This window comes from Dermochelys coriacea, chromosome 3 (assembly GCF_009764565.3).
Source record: "Dermochelys coriacea isolate rDerCor1 chromosome 3, rDerCor1.pri.v4, whole genome shotgun sequence".
NCBI lineage: Eukaryota > Metazoa > Chordata > Testudines > Dermochelyidae > Dermochelys > Dermochelys coriacea.
Genome location: NC_050070.1, coordinates 204,767,136 through 204,789,621, shown reverse-complemented (window position 1 = coordinate 204,789,621; position 22,486 = coordinate 204,767,136). Strand labels below are relative to the sequence as shown.

At 48.1% G+C, this 22,486-nt stretch overlaps 2 protein-coding genes across 15 annotated transcripts in view; one reads left to right on the top strand and one right to left on the bottom strand.

Annotated features, from left to right (window-relative positions):
• Positions 1-288: 288 nt before the first annotated feature.
• Positions 289-21,099, bottom strand: BANF2 (BANF family member 2). Of its 6 annotated transcripts, none has more exons than XM_038394319.2 (3): positions 20,868-21,099; positions 2,124-2,252; positions 289-499 (listed from the first exon to the last, which is right to left on the bottom strand). In XM_038394319.2, the coding sequence occupies exons 2-3, from the start codon at positions 2,247-2,249 to the stop codon at positions 353-355; spliced, it is 273 nt and encodes a 90-aa protein (XP_038250247.1). In that variant the 5' UTR covers positions 2,250-2,252; positions 20,868-21,099; the 3' UTR covers positions 289-352. The 6 variants fall into 6 exon arrangements, with proteins under 6 accessions (XP_038250247.1, XP_043368077.1, XP_043368078.1 ...); XM_043512142.1 differs by lacking the exon at positions 20,868-21,099 and adding an exon at positions 8,018-8,236; XM_043512143.1 differs by lacking the exon at positions 20,868-21,099 and adding an exon at positions 5,395-5,554.
• Positions 19,442-22,486, top strand: part of RRBP1 (ribosome binding protein 1) — a 53,119-nt gene continuing 50,074 nt past the window's right edge. For 2 of the 9 annotated variants that reach the window (XM_038394315.2, XM_038394301.2), the window contains exon 1: positions 20,345-20,517. The gene's annotated coding sequence lies outside the window, so the exon portion shown is untranslated. Of the gene's footprint in view, positions 19,889-20,233; positions 20,518-20,778; positions 20,912-22,486 lie in introns of those variants that run through there. The other 7 variants (XM_038394300.2, XM_038394313.2, XM_043512139.1 and 4 more) reach the window with 7 other exon arrangements.

Genomic DNA, 22,486 nt, shown 5'->3' with positions numbered 1-22,486 from the left:
TTGACATCAGCTGGGCCACTCCTGGGGTTAGCGTTGGAGCACGTGCGTCTCTGTCTTGCTGAACCTGGGTCCGAGAGAACAGCTGGGTTAAGAGTGAGAAGTTCCAGGTTTCCCCGTGGGCAGGGGGCTGTTGGGCTAGACTCTCAGTGACTCAAGAGGGGTAGCACAGGGATAACGAAGGACAGAATTTGACCCACTTAATCACCCCGCACAAGAACATACAACAGTTTGTTTGGGGGGCAACAGAGACTCTGTTCATCTAATAAGAAGACATTGAGGCTGGACAGATCAAGGCAGGAAGGACTTTATTGCAGTCCACAGAAAACACCACGAGGGCTAAGCAGCCAGCTCCCTAGAGGAAAGCGTAGCACCAGTCTGTCAGACAGGAGGCACACCGCTGAGCCTGGCTCGGACTGGCTCCATATGCCCCTTTCAGCCACCTTTGGAAAACCGCATGGTCCTTTTTTAACAGGAGAAATTGGCCCAGAAGGATGTATGCCTACGAGGAGGAACAGAAGGAGTTAGCACTGCTAAAGAGTTTCCCCCAGCCCACCCATTTGACTCCAGACCCTGGAGTAGCTGGTTAATTTGAAACTCTTGGCCACTTTATAGTCTAAGCTTTGCCAGACAAGTAACTGCTTCTCTTCCTGTGGTTACTTCATTAGGGGTGTTCTGCCAGGATAAGGAACTTTGCCTATTTTTAGCCTGGCGCTTAGCTCTCCAGAACGAGAGGGAGGCCAGGTTTACTTTGACACAAGTGGGTGACAGGCTCCTCTTTTAATGATGCTAGGAGCCTGTCTGTTGTGTGTAGTGCAACCTTGGGCCTTGTCTGTCCTGCTCCCTCGAAAGGGGCTGTTTTCATGATGGCAAGGCTGTTGCTGGTTAACTCCACCCCATAACCACTGGAACAGGGTCTATCCTAACTTTGTGCCGGGTGTGAATCAGCCAGGAAGGGGTCCCCCCTTCAATCCGTTCTTACCCATTTTGATTGCAACTTGAAATGTTAGCTATTGTAAAAGACAAGGACAGGCTCAGGGTTGTGGGGCCTAAACATTGACCTGCCTTGACAGTCACTGTCTGCTAAAGGAGTTAGCTCACAGATTCTGCAGTTGTCCCATTAGTACTGCAGCAGGAAATGGACCAGGCAGTAGGAGGTGTCCATTACCTTCCATCAGCAGCACAACTCAAGTCACCTGGTTACTACAGTTTAACAAAATAAGGTGGCATCTGATATCTGTTGCTGTCTAACTTGCTTCCCGTGCATCCCATGGCAACCAACACAATGTACATGTACTAGGAGGAGAAAAGGCCATGCATGCAGTGACCAAAGCGGGCTGTTCTGCATGAACTACTTGACTTTGTAGCAATGCTACGGGTGCAGACGGGATCCACTCGTTACACAAAACTGATCCCCAACACTGGCAGGTGGAGCAGGGTTTGCTCTTCTTGAAATCCACACAGAGATCTTCCCACGCCCCTTCTGTTCACTTTCTTTCAGCCATCATGCACAAAAGGTTAACTGGACTAGAAGTGGAAATATTTTTCCCCCCTATGGGGGAGATGGCTAACTGGCATTCAAGGAAGGTAGTAGGAAAGCAAAGGTGTCAAGTTTCTCGAGTGATGGAATTTCCCAAGCCCGCATGAGAAACTTAATAGCTCAATCTTCTTGAGTTTAGCTGCTGCCAGACTTCCCATAACAAACGCATGACATATATATTTTTAATTCCATACTCCCACCCTCCCATAGGAAGTCCTTGTGGCTTTCTTACAAACAAATTCTGCAACAGGGGGGAAAAAATGCATTTCAAAAAAACAAAGGCATAGTTTGACTATTTCTGGTTGGACTGTAAAGAACTGTCACGATGCATTCATTTTCAGATTGAAGAGATTTGACCTTGCCCCTTTGAACACTCAGTCTTGCTCCTTTGAATAATTCAGCATAACTATCCTCCCGAGTTTAGATCAAGTGATGATAATGAAGTGCCTTTAAGACCCTAATAGCAGGAGAAACTATCAGAAGAACAAAATCACAAGAACAGTCTTCTTAAAATCAAGTCGTCTCACAGTACCTGCTCCATAAATAGAACAGAGCTTGGGAAGGAGTGGGAGGAAAAGATGGTTACCTTGTCAAAACCCTTTGTAGCTAATTTTAGTCCAAGCTCGTCATTAATGCCATCCACTGCTGTAACGTCCTTATCGCCCATCGGCTCAGACACAAACGCTTTGAACTTCTGGGTTCCGGTCGCCATGATCTGTAACAGCAGCGGCGGGAGGGTGAGGAGGAGGCAAAGAACAATCAAAGGCCAATGCTGATATCACAGCTAGATATCCTGGAAGATATCTGGAAGACCAACCCTCCCACAGACCAAGCATTCCCCTAAGCATCCCTCCCTTGTTTTAATCCCAAAGTTATCCCCGTTCCATACAAATCCAACTTCCCCCTACCTCCCTGCTTTGATTGCCGAAGATTATTAACATCAGAAGTAAATAATCAGGAACCTGAGGTAAGAGAGTTGGATACTAAAGGTGCATCGTTTTAAGATTCCTGCATGAATAGTTTGCATGTCCCTCATTTGGGTTCTTCAGTGGTGCACAAGGAATGCCTCAAACTGCTCCCACATAAGGCCCTTGCTCCCTGTTGACTGAGCAATTTTTGTCCTTTATAAACTTCATTTTCTATCCCATTAAAAAAAAGACTAGTTTAACCTAATGTGATATCTAATTTGTAATCACCTATTGCTGACTATTCTAGCTCAGCAGCACTTCTGAAAAATCAGGCTGACACCTGATCAAGGCATCCAAAGTCAGGGGGCCACTTTTGAGACTTTTTGCTTCAAATCAAGACGTATCCTTATGTAGCTACACTGAGAAAACAAGCACACGTTTTCCAGCCACGGGGCAGTTGCATTGTTGCCACCAACAGCGTAGACAGGGCGTAGGCAATTATATCACCTGCTCGTGACAAGCTGCTCAGAGGCTGGTAGCATCAGGGGAGTTACACCGCTGCTGATAAACCGGTACTGATTTCCCCCATGTGCAGGAGAGCTCAGCGTCTAAATGAGCTGCATCCCCCCCACAGAGAAGAGCAGCAGAGTCCTGGCTCACCCCGCACCGCAGGGCAGAACGCGTGGCTCAGCCGACTAGCTAGTTCCCTCCTGCCAATTCCAGCGCAGCACCAGTATCCGTGCCCGTCGGTCCCCTTCCCCTGCCTGGCTGGTCAGATGGAGAGAAGCCAGCAGCAGAAAGGGGAGGGTGGCGAGAGCAAGCCAAACAGACTGGGGCCCACTTCTCTACCTTCTCACAGACCTTGGGCTTTAGAGGCCTTGATGGAGAAGCGGCAGCAATGGGTGCTTCCCAGGCCTGCCCCGCAGGACCACGTCCAAACGTCAGGTTTGTGACTACACCTCCCTCCCCACCATGGCCCGGGCTGGAGACGCCCTGGCGGACTTCAACTGCCACAGGCTTCTGGAACCCCTTTCCCTATGACATCACTGCCCCTTGCCATGGGAAGGGGCCCGTTGGGTGGCCCGTGTTTAGCTGCCTGCAGTTTCTCCATTGAGAGAGTCCTGATTGCAGCCGATGGGAGCTGGGCAGCAAAAGTGGCTGCCCGCTCCAGGGCGAGCGCTCATCAGCTAGGAACACTCCTGCAGTTATAAATATTGCACAGTGCGGTGCAATAGAAACCCAACCCATAAATACAGCAAATGCAGGTTATACCACATCCTTACCCACAGAAGGGGGATATTTTCAAGTAACAAGTAGAGGGTTTTAGCCCATCCCCCTGTTCATTCGTGCATCAGGGCCTGACTTGCAGTCACTGAGCATTGACTGCAGTGGGCATGGGGTGGAGAGGATCTGGAGGGACTTGTGGACAGGTGGTGATGATAGGAGATGGCATCTCCTTCCCCTTAAGGCAGCCTGTGTGGGAAGGGGGACCCCAGAACAATCTGTTCACAGCCCCCAGCAGGAAATCTGCTGCAAAGACAGTATAGTCCCCAGCTGTATTAGCCTTCTACTCACTAAAACCCTTTCCCCACTGCATGGAGGGGTGTGTCTTCATGTCTATGCTACAGTTGCGCTGGCAGGGAGTTGGGGGAGAAGAGACATCTCCAGAGCCACCGGATTTGGGGGCTGGACCCCCAATTGGTTCCACGCAGAGCAAGACAGCCCCCCTCCAGACACAGAGTCAGAGGAAGATTTGCAAGGGGGAATTCATGGGGTTTCTTCTCTCAGGCCCCACACCAGATTGTGCCATAGGAAGACATGATCTGCCCCATGATTGTCGCCTGGCACAGTTTCAGCACAACAGACATGGTGCATTTTCTAAAGATGGGAGCCACATAGACATTCAAGGTTATAATTAAACCCATAGTCCTAAAAACCTCTAGATGCACCACCCACCAGCATGAGTAGACACAAGGAGCCAGTTATCTGATACAAAAGTTGTTTATCTACCCCTCCTAATCCTCCATCACAACACCCTATGCCACACTTAATTGCAACTGGTAGCAGGAGTTTCCACTGCCCTTATAAACCTGCCACTTCTTAAACCAAAAAGTATAAACCACTTGCAAAACGCACCAGGAGCCAGAGAGCAGAAGGAACAGCCAGCAAGCGAGGAAATAGCAAAAAGCCAAGGCTCCTGCTTTTATAAGGGGTAGGGGAGGTGGCTGGTTACAGGAGCTCAAAAGGGACAAACTAAGGAAGTTAAGTGCAATAGGTTGTACCTCTCAACTACTTGTGCATTGTGTCTACAGGATTATATAGCCTCCTAGGTAATGTATCTGTCCTTCTCTGACTAAAATAGTGCATTCAAATCCTACAAGAGTTGCTTGTATTAAAATTTCTGCTAAGTTTTATTAATGATTATTTATTTTATTTGTGTATTTCTATAGCAGCCAAATCATGGTCAGTGCTATACAATCCTATCAAAAGAACCTATGCCCCAAAGAGGTCACATTTTAAAACCTTTATTCCATGAATGCCCCTAGAGATTTTTGCCATAGCAAAACACCAGGTTTGTAAGACATGCTCCAATGTTAGAAAAGAAATGCCAAACGGCTAAATTGGATGGGAATGCTGCTTTGTGTGTGACTAATGTGGGGCGTGACATTGGGATCATGGCCCTTATCCCACAAGGGAATCTACATGAGCAAAAATCCTGCATCCCCATGGAGTCTCGCTCATTGCAAGCGCAGGCCTCAATGTACCTCACTGAGATGTGCATGATTTTAAGTAAACTAATAAATCAAGTGGAGAGATCTGGAAATGCACCAGCACTAAGCAACAGGGCTTGCCAAAGCCTTCCTAGCTAGCAGCCAGAGACTTGAGGCTATAAAATAACTTATCCTGTTTTAATCTCATCATTGTACAAAGCTTTATTTATTTACTCACCTGATCCTAGTCCTTCTTCCTTCCCTCCCCAGCTGGGTGGCTTGGTTGGAAACACAGAGTAATAGCCGCCTACAATGCAGCTGTTGATCAGTCAACAGGGGCCGCTTTGAGCATAGAGGTGTAATTGTGTGGTTGATGACTATGCTGTGCTGATGGAATAATCTCTGGTGTAAGTTGGAGATGGGAGGGAGTTCATTCCCTGGTGTGTCTTCCTGAATGACATCTGGATCAAAGTTATAGGGCGAACTTTTTGCTGCTCGCTTGCTCGTTAATTAAGGGGACTCCAGAAGTCCCCCTATGTAGTGCAGCATTCAAGGGAGCATAGCCACCCTTCCTCCCTGCCGCAGTATCAGACAGTTGGGGGCAGCAGTGGGAGTTGCAGCCCCATCCTGTATGGATCCTTCATCTGAAAGATGGATCCGCTTGTCTGTTCAAAAGGACAGCTACAGACGGCCTATAGGGCTGAGATGAAAAGAAAGATGGGCTCAGTAGGTCAGTGTCCCTGGAGTCCTATGGGCAGAGCCACCACTGATGGAGGCATAGCAGGATTGCTGGTCACTCACTCACTGAGGACACAATCCTGCCATGATCCAGTGCCTAGCCCACAGGGGTTCACACAAGTGCAGGGATCTGCTTGCACTAATGGGACCTAACCTTTCATTGCCTTCTCACGCAGCGTCTGATGCCGTCGGTTCAGGTGCCCTGGTTCTAATGATTGGATCTGACTTCCCTGCAAGAGCATTTATTTCTACCTTCCGCATTTCCTAATTAACAAGGTGCGCCCAGCTCTGACTCCTTTCATTTCACCCTCAGATGCAGCAAACCTTCCCTTTGTGCCATCACCTCGGGTGGCTGTCGCTGGGTCGCTGCGGCATAGCATCGAACGGTTGCTTGGTTACATACCAGGGTTGGTACATGTGCCCACTCTTTCAGGGGTCTGGCTGTGAACTTTCAGCACCACTTTTACCACGGAGAACTATTTCCAATACACTTCCCTTTCGCTCCTCTTCTCGTTTGATTAAGCTTCTGAGCTGCAGGACTTCACAGATCAGGGCCGTTCTTTGGTCGGCTAGGTCTGTTTTCACAGGCACCGTGCTGAATTCTCTTGGCTTGACGTTGCTTTCTTGGCTACACGAGGACAGGAACAAACATTTCAGGTTGGCAGCAGAGCCAGCCTTAAACAACCTGGGCCCTTCAGGCCCAGATCCTCACAGGGATTTAGACACCTTGGTTTTAATGGGAGGATCTGGGCCTGACTCCTTGGGGCCAGCACAGATTCACAATTGGTGGGATTTCCTCCTCTGGCTGGACCAGAGAGGGAGGGAGATCACCATCGGTTTACCCCATCAGCAGGAAGACTGACGGGGCACAGATACCCCCTCCACCTTGCTAGCTTGGAGCAACAAAGTTTGTAATGTTTGCCCTGATACAGCTTGTCCCAGTTAAATCTACTCTAGGAATAACTCTGGGGGTAGCTTAACATGAGTTTCACTGGCGGAATAGAGCCATATAAAGAGAATCTTCCCCCTCTCCCTCAAAAGGTTTTATACTTAAGCTGCTTGGGATAGGGACCATCTTTTTGTTCTGTGTTTGTGCAGTGCCTAGCACCATGGGGTCTTGGTTCATGACTGGGGCTCCCAGGTGCTACCACAATACAAATGAATAACAATATTAATAATCATTAATAACCGCTGCACAGTATCGGACCGGAGGGCCTTCTACTATCAATTGCTTCAAGGAAGGTACAAGAAATCCTGCAGGGGATAGTAATGGGATAATCTGTCCCCAAAGAAAGTTTCCTCCTGATTCCCATTTGTTAGAGGTTGGTTTAAGCCCTGAAGCATAAGGGTTTATAGTCCTTCCTAAACTCTTGAGGTTTTTTGGTTATGTATTATTATAACCCTAGATATTCTTTTTAATCATATAATAATAATTAATATAGCGTATAAAGCGCTTTTCATCTACAGATCTCAAAGTGTTTCACGAAAGAGGTCAGTAGCATTATCACCATTTTACAGATGGGGAAACTGAGGCACAGGGAGGGGAAGTAACTTGCCTAAAGTCACCTACCAGGCCAGTGTTAGAGCTGGAAACAGAACCCAGCTCTTCTGAGTCCCAGTCTAGTGCTCTATCCACTAGTCAAAACTGTCTCTCCAATTCCTTTTCTGTCCCCTACTATGCTCTTGCTTTCAATGATATCTTATGGCAATAAGTTCCACAGGCTAGTTTGCATCATGTGAAAAAGTATTTCCTTCTGGGCACCAATCCATGTTTGGTGCGACTGCCCACTGATGGAAAAATGTTATCACTGTTATGGGTGACTTGCCTGATAACAGAGCGTGACAAGAAAAACTTGGTAGGATTTATTTGTCCAAACCAATAAAGAAAGTAAAAAATCAAATGAAAATTCAGTTCGTACAAGTTACCATCCTGGGGTGGCTGATGGGATGTATAGGTCACATGTGCCAAGAAAGCAGGGGGAAAGTTCCTGCAGGCCTAGGAGAGGCAGCAGGTGGGCTCAGTTAAACTTGTGGCCAGGGGTATGGGCGTTAAGAATCTGGGAATTCCTGAGTTGGGAGGATGTTATGTGGGGTGAACCACAAAGGGAGAAAATCAATCTCACCTTGTGACCCTCCAGTAAAGGCATTTCTTAAAGGGACAGCATCCAGTGGTGGGAGTCTTCCCACTGCTTTCACTGCAGTGTCCTCGAGGCAATGGGCTTGATCCTCCCTGCTGGTATAAATCAGCTAGCTCCCTTTACACTCCACCAAAGCAACCCTGATTTACTCCAGCTGAGGACTTGACAGGTATGCATGAGGCCAGCTTTGGAACAGCCCTGATTGCAAGAGCTCTGTGGCTGTTGCAAATCAATCAGTAGCAGCAGCAGTTTCAGGGCAGAACATTTTGGGTCTGGCTTCTATATAAAGAACGTGCAAGCTAATAGGAACTAATGTGCCAAAGATAATTAGCACAATCAAGCAAGAGTGCTGTGCTTTGAGAGTAGGGAAATCTAATTGACAAGGGGTAGCCAGAGGCTCAGGATATGATTGCACAGAATACCTCAGGAGATAAAGGCCCTGAAGAAGAAAGGAAACAGAGATGAGAAGCAACATGGGGCTAGACAAAACCAGGGGAATGTTAATATAACAATGGAAAAATAATCCCACTGTAGGAGCTTTCTGTACTGGAACCGGGGTATGGACTACCTCTGGCCTGCCAGAGATCAAAAGTCATGTGACAATGGGAAACCTTCTGCCAAGCCACTGCAAGAAATGGATTGAGGGGTGGTTCAGTAGAGCGCTCCAGCCCAGCCATGCTGTGAGTGTTGTTTTATAGATGAGGTGTAAATCAGAGGCCTTGACAACTTGTTGCTAATATAGATCCTGGGGCATTTTTGTTATGCAAAATCAGGAGGTGTCCTGGCAGAAAGCTAGGGGAGTATATGTTACCTACATACAGCCCTGGGGTCAACTGACCAAGGTATTATGTAATTTTTACTGTGCACAGTGTTGCTACTCGGTACTTAAGGGGAGGTTGCTTTGCAGTGTTGAGTGAAGAGATGCTTATGCTTAGAGGTCCACTTACATCTGTGATATCAATGGGCTGCACAGGTGTAGCTGGGCTTAGAATGTGACCCACATTTGGGAAATCAATGTGTAGAGCAATTTCTGTAGATTAAAGGCACTAGATAAATTCTAGGGTTGTCACCCATCCAGTTTTCACCCGGACAGTCTGGGTTTCGGCTTGAACTTCCAGGTACCATTTAACAAGTTCTGATGTCCAGTTTTTTTTTTTTTTTTTTTTTTTATCGGGGGGAAGAGATGGAGAAGGGGGTGGGGCCTCAAGGGAAGAGGCAAAGCAGAAGGAAGAGATGGAGTGGGGTGCGGCGCGGCCTTGGAGGAAGAGGCGGGGGAGGGCTTTGGGGTTCCAGTTACCAGCAATTAGAAAGGTGGCAATTCTAATAAATTCACCCATTATTTTTACTTTGCAAAACTGGGGAAATATTCAGGGCAGGGCAGAAGGATTTAACCATTCCCAAGCCACTAACATTAATCGGAGACCTGTAGCTAAATCACTTGACACTGTACTGGATGTGTGTCATCGTGAGTTTTATTACGATCTGCATTATTGTAGCACCTAGGGGGTACTACACACCATACAAAATAAGAGGCAGACCATGCTCCCAAGAGCTTACAGTCTGAATCGAAGTACCGTGCCCGTCTCACAGGGGAGGGGGGAGTGAGGCACATGCAAATTAAGTGACTTCCCCAAGATCACAGGAATCTTAAGAAGCAGAAATTGAACCCAGCCCACTTTCATTCCAATCCAAAGGGCTAAATGTAAGACCTGCCTTTCTCTTCTCCTTCTTTCTTTATGATGACAGCCTGTTCACATGATGCACTTGGAGTGCCTTTTAGCTGATTGATTTAATCAGTGTGTTTAGACCAGTGCCCTTTTTGTGTGTTGGTGGGGGTTGGGGAGAGCAGCCCCAGTCCTGTAAGGCCCTGGCACCACGCCTGGCTGCAGTATCCTGGGAAAAATATGAAAGCCCTGGAGTCTCTCGCAGGGGCTGAGAAGAGAGTGACTACTTTAGGATGCCATGCAGAAGTAGCATTACGATAATTAGCAGAAAGTGCTCTTGATTAGCATATTTTTTCAATTCTTTCATCACATCTGTTTGTGCAGAACAGTCACTCATTCTCATCTCCACTGTGGCAAGATGTACCAGGCAATCAACAAGACCTTTTGACCTTTGACAGCCCCTCTTCAATAGCAGGGCTTGTTTTCTGTGCACCAGGGGAAAGATGTCTGGCCAGATCCTCAGCTGGTGTAAATCAGCATAACACCACTGCAGAGTTACATCAGCTGAGGATTTAGCCCCAAAAATTCAACAACATTTTAAAATGAGTTTGCTTCCCCACATGCTTTCAATGATAAGATGTCAGGGTTCCACTAAAATACTGAATTTTAATCTCACTGGGGCAGGGATGGTCTTTCACGATGTGTCTGAACAGCACCTACCACACCGGAGCCTCACCTCTAATTGCTCCTGTAAAACAAATGATCGGAATAGAATATATATGGATGTAGCCTTCAGCTACCCTTTTTTCCTCTTCCTCCTCCTGTTATCAAAATTCCTTTTTCTCTTTGATCTCAGACAGTAAATGCTTTCGGGAGTGAATCCAGTTACAAGACTGTATGCTGAGAGTGCTATCTCAGACTTGACACTAGTAAGATGTGACAGCACTGATTGGAGATGTGTGTCACGGTTCTTAGACCATTCTGGTTCCTGCCTGAAGGTTTAACAGAACATTCAGTCAGAAGTGTAGTTTTTCAATCCTGTCAGTCTCTAAGTACTTGATCCAATGCAGTGGTGCTACTGCTGCTGGAGTACTGTGTCCAGTTCTGGTGCCCACAATTCAAGAAGGGTGTTGATAAATTGGAGAGGGTTCAGAGAAGAGCTATGAGAATGATTAAAGGATTAGGAAACCAGCCTTATAGTGATAGACTCCCTGAGCTCGATCTAGCTTAACAAAGAGAAGGTTCAGGGGTGACTTGATCAAAGCCTGTAAGTATCTACATGGGGAACAGATATTTGATAATGGGCTCTTCAGTCTAGCAGAGAAAGGTCTAACATGATACAGTGGCTGAAAGCTGAAGCTAGACAAATTCAGACTGCAAATAACGCACAAAGTTTTAACAGTCAGGGTAATTAACTATTGGAACAATTTACCAAAGGTTGTGGTGGATTCTCCATCACCGATCATTTTTAAATCAGGATTGGATTGTCTTCTACACGAGCTGTTCTAGGAATTATTTTGGGGGCAGTTCTCTGGCCTGTGCTATACAGGAGGTCAGACTATGATGACAATGATCCCTTCTGGCCTTGGAATCTATGAGTGCCTATTGGAGTCACTTACTGGCTTCAGTGGGCTGTGGATCAGGCCCTACTTCAGTAGTTCCCAGTCATTCCTGTCCTGCAGTCGGGGTGGCACAGGAGCCAGCTCTGCCATGACTGCAGCCATGCCAACTGGGGACTCCCACGCATCGGGGGAATCCTCAGCTTGCTGGATCTGCCTGCCTCCCATGGCAGCACAAAGGGGCTGGAGTGGGACTCAGCCCAGCAAATTACATTTGTACAAATGTATTTAGTAGGAAGTAGGGCAGTGAAATCCTAGATACTCTCACCCCCAAACATACCCCCTCTGGCCTTCCACACCTTGAAACCAGCCTCAGTAATGGTGGCTTTATCCCTAGCTGATAAAGATGCTTCTGAAGGGACAATGTTCTTTGCCAGTTGGAAGGCACCAGAGGGAGGGTGTTTCTCAAGGGAAGATATTCCCAGGCCCCTCCGGCAGGGTGCCATGCTTACAAACTCCCTTCTGCAAGTGGCTCACTGCACATTACTGGCTTTGAACACCGGGGCAGAGTCAGAGAGAGAGGATTACGAAGGGATGGGGCAGCATCACATGTGGGACTAGTGATGAGGGGTCATGTGATCCTCAGCAGTGCTAGACTGGAACCCGCTCCTGGGGCAAAGGTTAGGGGCTACCCCCGGTATAGGAAAAGACTTAGGGATAGCGGGGACTTGTAGCCTCTCCAGAGGCGATCTAGAGAAAAGCAGAGAAGAATCACACTGGTTTGATAGTCTGTGGCCTGTGCTCCTGACGCTCAGATATTTGGGTGCTCCTCCCACTTTGGCAGCACCTTTAGGCGCTCCTCATCACCTTGGTCGTGTTGCAATCTGTCACTGCTTCAGGGAATCGTGCTCGTCCGTGAATGGAGCTGGACTGGCAGGAGACTTTGATTTGCTGACTTTGTGATGGCGCTGCGTCTTTGGAAGGCAGGACCTAGAAGGGCATCCGATTCCATGCCAGGTCTATGGAAGACAGTTAGGCCGACCCAGCTTCATAGCTCAGGGGTGTGTGTGTGAAAAATCCCCCCCCTCCCCTGAGCGATGTAGTTAAGCCGACCCAACCCCCTCGTAGAGACAGTGCTAGGTCGACAGATGAATTCTACCTTTGCCCTAGCACTGCCTCTCCTGGGGGTGGATTAACTCCAGCGATGGGGGAAGTGAAGACATAACCTGAGAATCAGGAGACGGACAGAGGTTCTGTCCCCAGCTCTACCACTGACCTGGGGTGTGACATTGGGCCAGCCGCTTCCCTCTCACTATTCGTGTGCCTCATCTCTTTAGATCGTGAGCTGTCTGGGGCAGGGGCTTTCTTCCTCTGTGTTTGGAGGGGTTCTGATCTTAGATGAGCCCTATGGGTGCTTCTAGCATATAAATAGTCCAAATGGGTGTGTGGTCCTTATAAAAATGATGCATGGTGTTAGCAATAGTGCATGTAGTTACTACAGGTAACATCAATCACGCATTTCATTGGTACTCATAAGTGTTATATATTTGCACAAAGGCTCATCAGTATGTGCAGTAATTGTAAATAATAGGGCTATGACACCCTACTGATGGCTGTCTATGAAATGTAAAAACCCTAAGCGTGACCTTAGTTGTTTCTGACTATCACCAGCTCCAACACAGAGAATGAAAACTGCATATGCATATGCAAAGTTGGATGTATTATTTAAAAGTGTATTGTGACATTAAACTCACTTTTCATGGCCAAATTCTGCAGCTTTGCACCACCAGTTTTCAGACAATAATTTCTGGCCAGAACTGAAATAGTTTTGATGGTCTCATCCCACTTTCTAGTTGTCTACATATAAAAACTGCATCAGAATATGATGTGGTTGACAGCATCTGCTCGGGACCAGAAGAGAAAAAGTGGTTTAGGTCTGGGAGGAGAGCAGGAGTGAATTTCTCATGAAAAGACAGGCGGAGGAAAGGAAGGGAGAAGAGTTGGACACTTTCAAAGCTGTAGCCTATTTGCAAGATGCGATTTCAATCAGAAAACCTGTTCAGCAGTGGAAATGTTTAAATAAAAAAGCCTAGTAAGCTATTTAATAGGACAAAATGCAAGAGGAAAAAGGACACTTGAAGAAATGGAAATAATGCAAATTTGAAACTGATCAAAGGCAATACTTTTCACACAGTGCACAATTAGTCTGTGGAACTCATTGCCCCAAGATATCATGGAGTCCAAGAGTTTAGCAGGATTCAGAAAGGGATAGGACATGGGTAACAAGACTATCCAGAGTTATCACAGGAAATAGGAAAAAAATAAGGATGTTTTGGAAGGGATATAAATAGATTTGGAAAGATTAGATTTTTATCTGTAAATGTTGATAAATGTCAATTTCACCGTACACACACAAGCCAATGAAACAATATTTTCTTACTTTACCTGTCTGTACATTTTGATTATTATAGAAGGAAAGTGTTGCTTGGGAACTTATTGGAATTTGATTTAAGGATATTTACTTTGTCAATATCACATGCCAAAATAATCATCTGCGTTTGAACGGTTATAAAGCTTTAACTTTTGGAATCTCAGCGTCTACTGTCATTAAATAATTATTGCCCGACACCCCCCGACCCCATTGTCTAACCCAGCATAAGTTTGCGCAATTGTGAAAATTTAAATTGACAAAAACTGGGGGGAAAAGCTTAAAAATAAACATTGATATTATCCATCAGAATGATCAAAGAAATGAATCAGTCAAATTCTGGCCACGCATAGATAGAAATGCCTTCCCCCCAGAAACACTAAGGGTACACCTACCCTGGTGCTGGAGGTGTGACTTGCAGCCTGGGTGGATGTACGCATGCTGGCTCTCATGTAGCAGCGTAGCCATGAGGTTTGGGTGGCAGGAGGGTAGCTGCTGAGTTAGTGTCTAGGGTCCCGGCTGGGATTGTACTCAGGGTGGCTAGCCCATCCTGCTGCCTACAGCATACACTGCTATTTATAGCAGCTAGCATGACCAAGCTTGCATGCATATGTCTACTGGAGCTCCAGCTCGAGAGTAGATGTAGCCAAGAGAAGATTAGTAGACAATGAAAGGAGAAAGGGTAACGGATGACATGGGATATTTGGGGGGTGGTGGGGTGGGAGTGGGAAAGTGTGGAACATTGTGGGGGCAAAGGAGGGTACAATGGTGAAAACAATCATTTCGGGGCTTGTCATCATTCATTGTCCCACACTGAAGCGCTGGGAGACTGAATGTTATGAAGGACCCCTAAGGGCTTCAGCCCAGAAACCGGCATGTAAGCTGCCTGAGATTGTTTCCTAACGTTCCTTAGGGGGAAAATGCCTTTTCTAGCCTTACAGTGCAGCACGGGGTACACTTAACACCAAGTCAGTCGCATTACCAGAATTGTCTAGGGGAGTGCCTGTCCGTGTTTGCCAATTTCATCTAGTAGATGCTTTGCCTTCTGCCTTGAGCTTGGTTCTTTTACACCGCTTTCAGTTGAATAATGAAAAGCACAGTGTGGTGCTTGGAATCAAAAAACGGCAGGGCTTCCTAGATAAGCCCGTAGACCACCAGTGGGCCACAACGCCATTGGCACCGTGATTTGTGGGCAGGAAAGGAGGTGGGGCCTTTTATGCCATGCTCCCCACAGCATGGCCAAACTGGAGAATGGCTGTTGCAAAGGAATTTGCTGAGGTATCCCACCGCATCCACGCAGCTGTTGCAGGAGGGGCACTAACTTTCCGCATGTGCATGGCGGGATGCAAGCCACATACGCAGCACAGCTGCGGGCAGCACCTGCTGTCCCTCAGGGAGCGGAAAGCAGTACTGAGTTGAGACCAGGAGATCTCTCTCATTGCAGGAGGTTTTGTGTTTAGCTGAGCATGTCCGCTGGAGAGCACAGGGAGAGCAGGGGTGGAGCTGCAGGAGAAGAGCAATCTCCTGTGCCAGGTTGGGGATTCAGAAACTTCAACAAATTCATTTTTTCCACTTGGCGTCTCCGCTTCCCCTCTCTCCGCTCCCAGTGTGAACAGGCTGCTGGGGCAGTGATGCGATCCAGATACAGTAACCCCATACCCTTCCCTTACTGCACTGTACTGCTCTGTTTGTTTTGTACCTGTGCTCTTAAAATGCCAGTCCTCTAGGGCAGGGAACCTGTTATTTGTCCGGCACAGCTCTCCTATTGTACAGGGCCTTTGGCCCTAGAAAGATAACTAATCAGTGCCACTGCTAGCCCACTCCTCCCCACCATGGCTTTGCCACTAGGCCCCATTGGGGATGTAAGCAGTCTTCAACACTCCTGATTAAGCATCCACCAAAATCAATGGATGGACATCTTCCCATTGACCTCAATGGACCCTTACTCAGGCTACATTTTGCTCCTCCTAGATATTATGGGCCAGTTTGTCTATTCTGCTTCTGTCCGAAGAAGGGACCCCAGATATTATGGATATGCTGGTGGGGTGTGATGCATGGGGAACTCTGGCTTTTGGACATCACCCGTCTTCACCTCAGCCAACAGAAGCATGTCTGTGGATTCTCTTAAGCTTTTTGATACCAGGGACTGGCTTGCTGCCTTCCCAAAGTGTGTCAGCGAGATCTCAGGGACCGGCGCTAGTCCCTGGACTGGTCGTTGAGAAACACTGCTCTAGAGGAACTGAGATGTACACATGCGTGTGCATGAGAGATTGGGCAGGAGCACCAGCAGCCACTTTCCATGGCAACATGACACCAAACCCATGAAGACGCCCTAAATCAGATAACACTGCTTCGGTCAGCATTACCATACACACTGTCCCCCTGAGCCGTGTGAACTTCCCTGGCTCTGAATAAAGGGCGTTGGACTTCAAGGAGCTCTTGGGATACATGCAGATCCCAGGGTATCTGAGAGGGCTCAGCCTTATGGTGGGAGAGAGGAGGGGGAAACTTCCACCATCTGATGGATTAATGCAATGGAAACTTGCTGAGTTTCCTGTCTATTTGTAGTCCCTCCCATCTCCTGCCTGGCAGAGGACAGTCCAGTCTTATAGCAGAGCAGGTTGGGAATTTTTTAACAAAACATTTTTTCCCTGAAAAAAATCTGATGCGTCAAAACTGAAACTGTTCGTGGCAAAGAGCCCGTTTCCACACCTTTCCTGACTCAAAAACGTGTTGGAAAAAAGTTTCCAAATTGCCAAGACGTTCTCCTTCAACATTGTCAAACTGAAAAGTCACAGGGGTTTCCGTTCAAAACAACTTTTCGTTTAGAATCTGCACTGAATTTATACCAAGAAATTGGTTTAAAAAAGAAAAGAAAGTAAAAAAGGGTCAGATTTGTATTGAAAGGTTTCAAAATGATCAAAACCAGATACATCACAGGACCTGAACTGAAATTTGGTTTGGTTTGTCAGCTTTGTGAACATTTTCGAGATTTCAACTTTTCGTCCTGTTGTGTGATGGGAAATTTTTTCAAAATCTCAGAATTCTCCTGGGACAGAAAAACCCCGTTTTCCCACCCACTCCCAGTTTATAGGCTTATACTAATTAGAGATGATGTGTATATGAAAAATAAATACATCCCACCTCTTGGATGCACCACAGAAACCCTCACAACTTGGATTGCATAGTGTTGAAGCTAGATTTATCCACTGTGCTAAATCAGCCCCCGGCCCTAATTCTAAGAGGCTAATGCTGTGCTATCTCTCACCATATTCCACTTGAAGTTAAGTCAAGTAAAGGAGTCTTTCTTCCCAAGGAATGTGACAAGGGGCAGGGCTGCAGTGTTTCGCCAGCACTGAGAATGCTAAATGTCTTAAATAATGACTTAGGATCTTTTATTTCTTAGTCAGAATTAGGCTTCCAGAGCTGTTTGTGCAGGCTCTAATTTAAGCCTTGAAAGATCCCCTTCCAAACTAGCTCTAAAGCTCTGATGGTAACTCGAATGGGGAAGACTTTGAAAAATAACGGATGACTTTTATATGTTTCATTGAAGCGCACACAGAAAAATCCTACACCAGCCTGAGTTTTAGGTGGTGCCTGCCAAAGAAGTTTTTACTCTCCCACCCCCAAAAACAGATTACATAGGACTGAGCTGAGGACCCCATGGAGGGCCAGCGAGGTTATTCCATAGGGCACTTCCAAACTTAATTGGCTCATTTTATATAAGAAGGGGAGGGGATGACCAGAGGTCTGAATGTCACCACCAGCTTCCTGCTTTATGAGGCAGCCCCAAGCTACATGTGTGCCGGTGTTCTTGCACAGCCGCCTACATATCAAAAAGTTTTGTTAGGGACAGCTGTCCGAACAAGCCACTAGCGTGATGGTTGGTACTTAGGCCCAGATCCTCAAAAGGTATGTAGGCACCTCCCTCCCTTTGGCCCTGATTCAGCAAGGTTCTTAATCATATGCATGACTTTAAACATGTGAGGAGTCCCATTGGCTTCTGTAGAAAAACTCGTGCTTAAAGTTACACAAATGCTCAAGTGCATTGCTAAATCACGCCCATGCGCCCAGATCCCTAAGCCCAGGCAGAGTTCCTGGCAGGATCAAGGGCTTTACAGGGTTAATATTGGAAGGTCTCACTGTATTTGAAAACACAACAGCTGGAGGGCTATGGGGGAATTTGAACACTTACACTGTGTTTTGCAAACATTCATTGTGACAACTCCTGGGAGGGAGGGAGCTGGGAAGAGTTATTATTCCCATTTTTATAGATAGGAAAATTAATGCAGAAAGGCCAAGACTAAATTTTAAAGTGTCCAATAATTTTGGGTGACTGACTCGAGACACCATGGCCTGATCTTTCAGAACAGCTGGGTCTACCCAGAAAGCCCTTAAAATTGATCCTAAGTGAAGCAGTCTCCTTGTGAATAGACATGACTTGTGGGCAGGTCTGATAAGTCTACTTATTAAGCTAATCAGGAACATTTCACTGTTTACCTTGCTCTCCCTTCATTTGTTTGTTTTATCCATCTGCTGTCTTGGTATATACAAGACTGTAAACACTTAGAGGCAGGGCCTATCTTTTTATAATATGTGGCGTGCACAGTGCTAGTACAAAAGTGATCCCCAAACAGGACCTAAAGGCGCTTCTGAAATAATGTTCCAGTATTTGACCAAATTGAACATGCCACAAAGTAACACCTGTGATCCCAAACCTTCAGTCCTTTCTTAGATCCCAGTTCTGCCATCATTTAAGCATGTGCTTATCTTGCTTAAGCACTTGGACACAGCATGGTCTACTGGACAGAGCACTAGACCAGGACTAAGGAAACCTGGCTTTTATTGCCAGCTCTGGGCAAGTCATGGTTCCACTGTCCGTCAGTTTTCTCATCTGTAAAATGGTGATAATGATACTGACCTTCTTTGTAAAGGACTTTGATATCTACTGATGAAATATAGTATATAAGAGCTAGGAATTATTAATTTAACCCAGGGTTAGGTCCATTTATTTCAATGAGATTATTTGTACAAGTAAAGAAAAACACGTATTTACATATTTGCAGGATTAAGGCCTTAGGTAACAGCCCCCTCCCCTCACTTTGTAGTTAAGGAGAGTTTTGTCCCAGTTAGGATGGCTGAATTTTGGGCTCCTGTAATAATTCCAGATTATGAATTATATACTCATTTCATTTCTTTCCAGTGGAATAGCTATTAACAACCCCAGTACAAAAAGCCCTTAAGTGCCCTAGCAAGTAACTGATTTTGCAATCATCGGTCATAATCGGATAGTATTTGTAGTGCCTTGGATACTCCAGCCAGGATCGAGGCCCCATTGTGCCAGGTGCTGTACAAATGCATAGTGAGAGACAATCCCTGTCCCAAAGTGCTGACAATCGTTTATTTAATTAATTGTTTTCACTCCTGCCACCCACACAGTTGCCAGAGAAGGTCGGAGCCTGGGGAGGCCGGGTGCAGCCCAGAGGAGGCTCCAGGACACCCTAGTAAAGCGTGTGTAACTAGTAGGAGTGAAAGGGGACTGCTCTGCCTTGCTTCAGAGTAGCAGCCGTGTTAGTCTGTATTCGCAAAAAGAAAAGGAGTACTTGTGGCACCTTAGAGACTAACAAATTTATTAGAGCATAAGCTTTCGCATCCGATGAAGTGAGCTGTAGCTCACGAAAGCTTATGCTCTAATAAATTTGTTAGTCTCTAAGGTGCCACAAGTCCTCCTTTTCTCTCTGCCTTGCTGTTAGTCTCCAGGTTAAAGCCTGCAGCTGGCAAACTACAACTCCCATCATTCCACTCGCCTTCAGCGGCCCCATTGGTCTCCGGGCTCATCCACTCGCAAGAGCCCGCCCTCCAGCTGTCTCCTCTCTCACTGGGCCGCCGCAGGCTTGACTGGCGGGGCTGGCACCAACCGCCGCAGGCCCATGCGGAGCGGCGGGGGCGGGCTGGAGGGAAGCCTTGGGAAAGGCTCCGTGCCAGCGTAGAAGGAAAAAGTGCCACGACTCCACAGAGGCGGCGAGCGGCGGAGGGGTGGTGGGGGGCTCTGGGCATCGGACGGGGCAAGGGGCAGCCGGGCGCATCACCCAGCCAGAGGCGCTGTCTCCTCCAGCCTGGGCGGTGCATTGGCAGCTGCAGCGCTTGGAAGGGGGCGTCTCGTTGCCGGGGCGAGAGAGCGAAGTCTGAGGCTCCAGTCAGGTAGGAAACTCGAACCCCCAAAGCCACTTCCCGCCCCCCCTTTCCTCCCCCCGCTTGCAGCTGCTCGCAGGGAAGCTGAGCCCGGGATCTCAGCCCGCCCGCGCCAGCCTTCCGAACTCGGGGGCGCTCCGCGTTCCATGGAACCCGGGTCAGCGTTCCATGGGGCCCCCCAGCGTTCCATGGGGCCCCCCAGCGTTCCAAAGAACGCCGGGCTGGGGACACCCCACAGCGGCGGCTAAAGCGAGGCTGGACGGAATCCAAACCTGTCGCGCTACCTCTCCCCCCATCACAGATCGAACGGGGGACCCCCCCCCCCCCTTGTCGGCTGACACTAGGCGCCGAGCCGAGCAGACCCAGCAGCGTCCCTCTCCCTCCGGCAGCTGGTGCTCCGCTTCCCCTTGCAGGCGCCGGGTGAAGTTGTGTGGCTCCTCCGGCCACGTTCGCAGCTGGAGCAGGGCGGGAGCGCGCACAGCTGACGTTGCTTGACTGCAAGGACTCCAGGGGATTTAAATGCCTCCTGGAAGCCTTAAGCCAGGGCTGGATAATTGCGTGGAGGGAGCCAGGGACCGGTTTGGCGTGAGATCCGCTGTGAGGCGGCCCCTCGACTGCGATCCTCTGGGGGGGGCTGGTCAGGTGGGCACTGGGGCGGCTTCTGGCTGTCAGGCTTGGCAGGGACGCGGCGAGCTGCGGCTTCGTGCCCCAAATCCGTGGGCACGGCCTCTCCCTGGCCCGGGGCGCCGCGGGGCAGGCGGCAGGGGGAGAAGAGGCTTAAAACGTGGCGGGGGGAGTTCGCAGAACAATTTAAGGCGGAGTTTCCGCCTCCCCCGGGGCCACCCGTGCCCTGTCTGCTCGCTCCGCTTTCATAAGCGGATCGGTTTGCAGCGAGCTCGGGGGGGCTGGTCCCTTCCGGATGAATGGGACCGCGCTGGGTCAGAGGCGGTGCGGAGTGACGACGGGCTCGGTCGGGGAGGAGGGGCGCTTACCACGGCCCCGGACCCAGGGCCCAGCGGACGGAGCCTGCTCCAGTGTCTGTTTCCTTCTCTGCTTTTCCGATCCCACGTCCCCAGGCGCTTCGCTTCAGCGCTCGCACGGCGGGGGTCGCTCGCCGCGAGCTCTGCCCGCTCCCTGAACGTGCTCGGGGAGCCCCCGCTCGCCGGTCCCTCGCCTGCGGCCGCGGGCAACCCCGCTGCAGGCTCCTTCCCCGATCGCTCGTGGGCCGCGGGCTCCGGCTGCTTCCGGATGCATGAGCGGCCGAGCCCTGGCCGCCGCTCTCCCTTGGTGCGATCACAAGGCTGCACCAAATAAAGACCTTCGGGGAAACTGAGGAATGTCTGCCTTTTCCTCCGCCAGAAGCTTAACGGGGGGGGGAAGCTTGAGGGGGGATACCAGGGTAGGGGTTTCACAACCCAGGGAAAAGGATTCACATCAAAGGCAATATTTGCTTAACAAATGGGCTAGTTACAGATGTGCATTGGGCTTCTGTGTAGCCTCTGTTGTAGCTGGTCTTGTGAAATCCTGGAGGGATGGGAGCAAAAGTTTTCTCTTTATCTGGCACACCCAACAAGGCGTTAGTTACTCCTGGACACGGAGCTGTAGTAGCTTTGAGGCGGTCTCTGAAGTAGATTGTCCTCAGAGCTAACCTTCTCTCTCCACTGAAACTTTTAACAACCCCATTTGCTGCAAATATTTGAAACAAATTCCTTTGACCATAGTTGGAGCTGATCTGGTGAAATTCTGTAATCTGATTAAATACAGTTACAAGAGGTCACAACCATGACAGGATTTTTTTTTTTTTAAGGGAACAAAGGTTTTCAGCTGTGTTAACCCATAAAACAAACCATTGACTGGTGCAGAACTAAATGATCATAACAATAGAGAGATGGTACTAGAAATGTGAAAACCAGTAAGAACAGAGATATTGCTCGCTGTTTCACTCTGTATAGGGCTCTGATTCTGTAACTGACTGCAGGACCAGTCAGAGGCTTGTCTGTATGTTGTGAGTTGCATGATTGGGACCTCGAGGGCAGAGCACTAGACTGAGACTCAGATCTGTGTTCTGTTCCTGCTCTACTACTGGCCTGATGGGTGACCTTGGGTAAGCTGTGTCACTTTTCTGCCTCAGTTTCCCCATTTGTAAAATGGGAATAATGATCCCCACTTCCTTTGGAAAATGCTTTGAGAAAAGTGCAATAGAAAAGCTAGGTATTATATGCAACCAATGCATCTGGTGTTGTGTAGAAGAAGAAGAACCAGATATCTACAGGAAGGAACAAAGTTCTAATGATAGCCTTAAGAAGGAGAGAGTGTTTAGGAAAGTACCCATGATCTTGCAGTGAGAGGTCTGGTTGGGTTGGGTTGGGTATACATAATGTAGAAGCAGAATAATAGTCTTGCACCAAGCAGCTCTAATGTGACTGCCTCTGGAGTATGGCATTTTTCTTGAATAAGGTGGCCCGAACTGATCTCCGATCACATTGGATCAGAACAAAATAAATAAAAGACAGGTGGACAAGACACAAATGTAGCATAAATCTTTCATGACACCTTTTTTGAAGTACTCTGTAGTCACCTGAAGCTACAAATGCTCAAAAGGCATAGCCAT